General features: G+C 41.9%; 1 protein-coding gene across 1 annotated transcript; it reads right to left on the bottom strand.

The window, feature by feature from the left end:
- Positions 1–1,343: 1,343 nt before the first annotated feature.
- Positions 1,344–3,189, bottom strand: gchfr (GTP cyclohydrolase I feedback regulator). The gene is made up of 4 exons (XM_029493593.1): positions 2,971–3,189; positions 2,373–2,467; positions 1,705–1,851; positions 1,344–1,606 (listed from the first exon to the last, which is right to left on the bottom strand). Exons 1-3 carry the CDS (start codon positions 3,004–3,006, stop codon positions 1,722–1,724), a joined length of 261 nt encoding a protein of 86 aa, XP_029349453.1. The 5' UTR covers positions 3,007–3,189; the 3' UTR covers positions 1,344–1,606; positions 1,705–1,721.
- Positions 3,190–6,054: the final 2,865 nt, after the last annotated feature.

Consider the following 6,054-nt stretch of genomic DNA (forward strand, 5'->3'; position numbering starts at 1 on the left):
CAATGGGTGTGCATTTGATTCAGGACAGCCTACCTATTTCACGTGTGTAGATATGTTACAAACCCTGTTCCTGCTCTCATTGAAAAACATAAGAACATGCTTCTAAAGAGTACTGTTTCTGTTCAAATATACCTACAAATTTTCTCCAAGTTTAGCTATTGCTATTCTGAGCTCTACAGCAGGCTTATTTAAGAGATATAAAAAAAAAAAAATTCACTGTGTTTCTTATTTATGCACTCTACAGCAATTTGCTACCGCTCTGGGAGCTGCATTAAGTCAGACCTTACAGTGCCAGTCTTTTGTGGTCGCCCAAGTTTTTAAAACAGGGTATTCTTACTGTGTGATATCTACTCACCCAAATAGTTTTATTTTCCTGTCCCTTGGAGGACAATGGCGTAATGGTACATCTGTGTTTTAAGGGTTGGGTGGTGGTGCTCTTTTGTCATTGTGTTATTTAGGAGCTACATGGCAGCTTTGCAACATCCAAACCAGTCATCCATTTTCCTGCCACTCCTGCTCTGTCTCACCGTGGCTGTTACACAATGTCCAGCTGTGGACTGGAGTGGTGTGTGGTGTGGTGGGAGACATCTGCTCCTCTCTTGCAAAATCCCCTCATCACATGGATTGGTTTATGTGTAGCTTTTTCATATCCCATCAATAAGGAAAAAAAGAGCCCAGAAACAGACAAACTCTGTCCAAATGACAACAGAGGAAGTAGTATTACAGGAAACACATTCACCAACAGCCCTGCCCTGAGCCCAAAGTGGCTTGTGCCACATGCGAACCAGGATGGGAGGATGAGCATGTTGGATGCTCTGTCTTATCAGCAGCTACAGTTGAGCCCAGGAATCTTAATAGTATCCTCTTCCTCCCTTGTTTTGCATAAATTGTTCAAATCAAAATTGCCATGTAGGCAAACTGTATCTGAAATTTCTGAGATCACAAAAATGAGAAGCAGCCACACCTTTTGAGTGGAAGTGCAGATGTGGAAGCTGAATCATGTGTGAGGTGGCGTACCCTGTACGGGTTTGACTGTGAGCTCACCTGCAAAGTCTCTGGTTTAAAGGGTTTGCAAACTGGGCTGGCCTCAGGTGTGTGCTGGCAGACCTATAGCTGTAATGAAACTACTCCCCAGCCCTTTTTTGGCCTTACAGGCAGACTCCTGCACTGCTAGTGTATCCTTGTGCAATTTTTTTTTCCCCAGGCGATATTTGTTTACTGGCAGTTTCATGAGTTACCAGACAACCTAATGCATATTCTCACTTTTGTTGGTGATAAGTCTTAGAGGAATTGCAATTTTTTTTTTTTTTTTGGAGCTCAAACAAGTACACAAATGATGATCATTACACAATTTAATCATAAGCATATGACAAACTTTGGAAAGTTATACAGACAAAAGACATCAACAGAACAACTGGTCCCTCACCCCAGTAATTTGAACGGGCCACTAGTGCTAAATAGCAAACAATGTGGACCAAAAAAAAAAAATAATAATCTGGAATGCAATTTGGTATTCCCCTAAGGATTACCTACTGAGTGTAATCTCAAACCTGATGTCTGGCATAAACTGCAGAATTTGACAAATGCCTTAATATGAAGCCAGCAACTGTGAAATGAAGAACAGAGAAGGTGGTGAGAATGAATTCTGTATGCTTCAAATGCTCAGATCATTTCAAATGCTTCCAGAGTGATTTGATAATCAACCTTCGCTCCATGACTGATCAATCTGACTCCTTGTGGAGGCACCACACCAGCGTCTGACCCACCCCTGTCATTGTCAGTACGCGGAAGCCGATCTTCTCCAGCTTGTCCAACACCAAGCGCGGTGGGTCATCCACATGGTACTCAGAGCTATGTTAGCATAAACACAAAGTAATTAGGCTTTCTGTGTCTTTCAGTAAACTGTGCTTGAAGAGTAGAATGCTGTTAATTGTTCTGGTGCTTGTTCTCTTCCTCCCACACCTTGGTACTTTTCCCAGCAGCATTTGAATCAGATTGCCAGTGACTACACTTGCCTAATCTGTATTCTATCAGCTTGAATGCTTTATGCAAAATCTGCAAAGCAGCAGTCTCCCTCAACCACACTGGAGTTTTTTTGTTTTCCGCTCGACTCCATGTGACCTGATCTCAGCTCTGTTGTCAATATGTACATGTTGACTGCCAAAATGGAAGGAACACTAGTTAAGTGCCTAAATATGGAAATGGGTCTTAGTGTGAGCTCATTTACAATACACCTGGGAGTCAGTGCTGTGTGTCTTGACTGTTTTCAATTTCCTGGTAGGGGGATGATAGTGGAAATGCAATCAAGTCATCAGAGAAATTCTTCATTTTACCCAACCACAACAGCAAATGTCGCCAGCTTCAGTACTCACAAGTTGTTTCCCAGCATGGTTGTTTTCCTGGCTCCCAGGTAATTCATAACTGCTGGATCCGAATATTCATCGCCTACATTTGTTGGCCCATTCTCCTGCATGAAAATTACATCATCAATGCACTGATATTAGGAAATGGTTGCTTTGTTTAAAAACAATATCTGCTACCTGTTATTTGTGCAGCTCTTGCTGCATTATACTGGCAGGTGCAGATCATAATCTCTATTACCTGCAGAGCCTAAAAATAGATGATCCTGTACTCAGAGGCTATTATATTCTGTTGCTCCAGTCTGCAGACAACAAAATGAACGTTTTCAACAAGAGGCCAACAACTGGGCAACACGTGCTTTTAATTCAGGGCACCATGGCAAAGCGAAAACACAACCACACGCACGCCGCTTGCTCCGCTTGTATCCTTTTCTCTCTGCCGTTGTCACCATGCAGAATATTAACAGGCCACAACTCCAACAGCACAACCTGCACCTGGGGACTTTACTGACTAGAAATACGAGCAAACCAATAAATAAATAAATTAAATCCCTCCGTGTCCATCTCGAGCGTGTGTCCTCCTCCCACAAGCATGAAGCGGGATACACACCAGTCGGATCTGCGTGCTGATGAGGACGTAAGGCATGCCGTGTCCCTGGCGTTGGACCGTTATTCCCCGGGGTCTCAGCGAGGACGCTCTCTGCACGGACGCAACAGTCGCCTCTCCAACTTGCGCGTGTGCTGACAGACGGCCGCGGAATGCGGAAACACCCACCGCGGCGGACCAATCACAAGTCTCTGCTCAGCAATCGCACGCGTCGTTGCAGCTCGCGCCGGACAGGCTGTTTCCCAACTGTGATCGGGAACGCAGTTGACTTTATGACTCCCGGCCGATGTGCACGCGCCAGCGGAAAAGGCCGTGTTACAAATTTCTCAGACATAGTTTGTGTGTTAGTGTCAGTCGGTCTAGTCCCCCTTTCACAATCACAGAGTCATGCAAAAGCTCTGTGTGAATTCCCTTCATTCTGTGGCTGGGAGATATTTTGTTTACTATTGCAGCTCACCCACAAATTCTCAAGGATTGACATAAAAAAAAAATAATATAAATAAAATAATAATAATTCATGTATAACATTGAAGCCATGCTGCCTGAAACTGTAATTTCCTTTTCAGAGATTTACTCATTTCCTCCTTGGTGAATAAACAAGAGTTCTGGATCAGTCTTATGACCGAGAAGGAAATGAAAGGGATAAACCAAAGGCAAAGAACAATAGCGGAGGCCCTGATAAAATAAGCAATATGAAAATAATGTCTCACTGATGTCAGAAGAGTCTGCTGTCCTTTCATTTAGACTTTTCCTGTCTTGCCCAATGGGAAGGGTAATTTAAAGCCTGATTGCTGCTTCATATCGTGATGGCAGGCAGCCATGAATCTGAGGATACTACAGCTTATTCAGAAATGTCCTCTACCACAATCAGCTATGAACACAATCCAATCACAATCGAATACTTTCTTTTCTTTCTAACATTTTATAATTTACTGTTTTTATTTGATACAGCTCCGCTGTGTGAAATTGCCAGAAAGCTGTTTGTTATTTGTCAGATTGGTGAGCCATTATAGTGTGAATTCATACAGATCCTGTGTACCATAATCCGTTCTTGCAGAGGGACACAGGTGCTTTCTGGGGATTGCTGAGAAGATTGCCATCTACTGGCTTCCAAGATCATTGTCACCCAGAGTTTGTATGGCGCATCTTTGTCTGCCATATATTTCTCAAACAGTATGTTTATGTCCACAAACACTAAAAAAAAGTCATGTTGCAATGACTGCAGAAATAACCACTTATTGACTGACAAACTAATGTTCTGTCATGCAGTGGTCTTAGAGATGAATGATCCCCCATCTCTATGGTGTGAAGAATGAAAGGGAGTTCCCAAATGTATTTTATCTGTCCCTGTTAACCTGAGACATACTTCAGGAAAGAAAACAGGAAAGCAGCAGGGTTGTTCATGAGGCCCCCAAAACAAACCAGAGACAACCCCTCTTGCCAAAAAGAAAGCCCTCTGCAAACATCTTCCTGCTTGAGCCCCTTCCTGTGCTCCTGCAGTGTCTTCCTTCACCGGCTCATCTGCTGCTAGTTATTAGAGCCCAGGGTCACCTCTTATGTGACCTGTGATGACAGTGGATCATGTCTCTGGTGGGTTTGCAGGAAGCAGTTTGATCTTTCGATGAGGCCTTTGCATTCATTCTCAGAGCTGAAGTGTGACAACAGAGACACTTCTGTCAATTGATATAGTGTACCGTAAAATCTGCAGCTAAAGACAATAAAGTATGTGTTTTTCCCCTGCTGTATAGTCATAAAGAACATAAACATCTATAATATCATTTAGATTAAAAAATATTTTTATTGCAGCAATCTTTGAAATTAACCTGCAAAACACATAATAATGTTAAATTGCATTATATGTAGGACAACATGTGAATGGTATTTGAATAGACAAAACAATAATAAACAAAACAAAAAACTTTCACGCTTGTGATTATTACTAAAACCTCAGACAACCCCCAAATAATGTCAGGCTTCCCATGATAAATGTATCTGGATGTATTTGCAGTGAATATGTGTGGTTGAAGACCTGTAATGCGCTGTTAAAGCAATCGTTTTAAATCAGTGAGTAGGGACTGAATAGGAATGAATGATACATCAGTCAATATGTGAATGTTGTGATTTACTCTAAGTGTATGTCGGAGTGATATTCCAATATCCAGCTGAGGGATTTTGAAATGTGGGGGAGCAGAAATAACAGGCAGCTCTGTGATAGATTGGGTGTTAGGGTTACACTCTGTATAGGTTTACATTGGCTTAATTGTGATGAATCACTCCATTGTTGAGTCATGTATATCTTTTGTGAATTTAAATCTGCATCTGCATCACCCTCTGCAGTCCCATTCCTGCAAGAAAACGCATCACTGACCTCCTTTTTCTTTCTTTCTGTCCTCTGGATTACACCCACAACAGTTTACATAAAGTGTCTCCAAGTTGCAGTGATATTACCCAGCAGTTTTAGCACGGTTGAATTCGCCTCTCTGTTCTTTTCACCCTACCTCACCTCGGCTTCTACTTTCTCATGCTTCACTGACAGATGATACTGCTAGCTCTAGGAATTATACAACACATCATAGCTGTACGTACATCACTGTGAAACATTTCAAGTTCTGTTACCAGGTTTACTGAGAAACACCAGGATGAGGTTTTAGCGGTTGTGCACTCTGAAGGGATTTGTTTAGGGAGACTTTCTTTCAGTGATTAAGAATAATGTCATCTGAAATTTGGAACGATATGTTCTCACACACTGCATCCTTTCTCTCATCACCTTGATCCAGAGCTTGATTTTGTGGAAGAAGCATGTCCGTGTGGGTTTCCACAAATAGGATTAATTGGTCTATTAGTAACAGTAAACAACATGTGTAATGAACACAGTGGAACAGAAGGAAGATTTTAGAGGAGTTGAACAACGCAGCCTAGTGTGTTGTTGATATTCGCCTGTGTTGTATCCCAGTGTGTTTGACCACAATAATATGTGCTTAGTAGGACTAACTATCACTAGTTGAATTAATAAAGCTTACCTGGATTTATTTGAATTAAATGGTAGTCTTGACCTGGGATCTCAGTTCATCAAAATGGTTCCAGGAA

Source organism: Echeneis naucrates, chromosome 22, assembly GCF_900963305.1.
Source record: "Echeneis naucrates chromosome 22, fEcheNa1.1, whole genome shotgun sequence".
Classification (NCBI taxonomy): Eukaryota; Metazoa; Chordata; class Actinopteri; order Carangiformes; family Echeneidae; genus Echeneis; species Echeneis naucrates.

What these genes read in the sequence shown, in the direction of transcription:
- gchfr (XM_029493593.1), bottom strand. Translation starts at nt 3,006, where the DNA reads ATGCCTTACGTCCTCATCAGCACGCAGATCCGACTG. An exon ending in TCAGCACGCAGATCCGACTG is followed by an intron (nt 2,468 to 2,970) that starts GTGTGTATCCCG and finishes ATTTTCATGCAG; the next exon opens with GAGAATGGGCCAACAAATGT. An exon ending in ACCATGCTGGGAAACAACTT is followed by an intron (nt 1,852 to 2,372) that starts GTGAGTACTGAA and finishes ATGCTAACATAG; the next exon opens with CTCTGAGTACCATGTGGATG.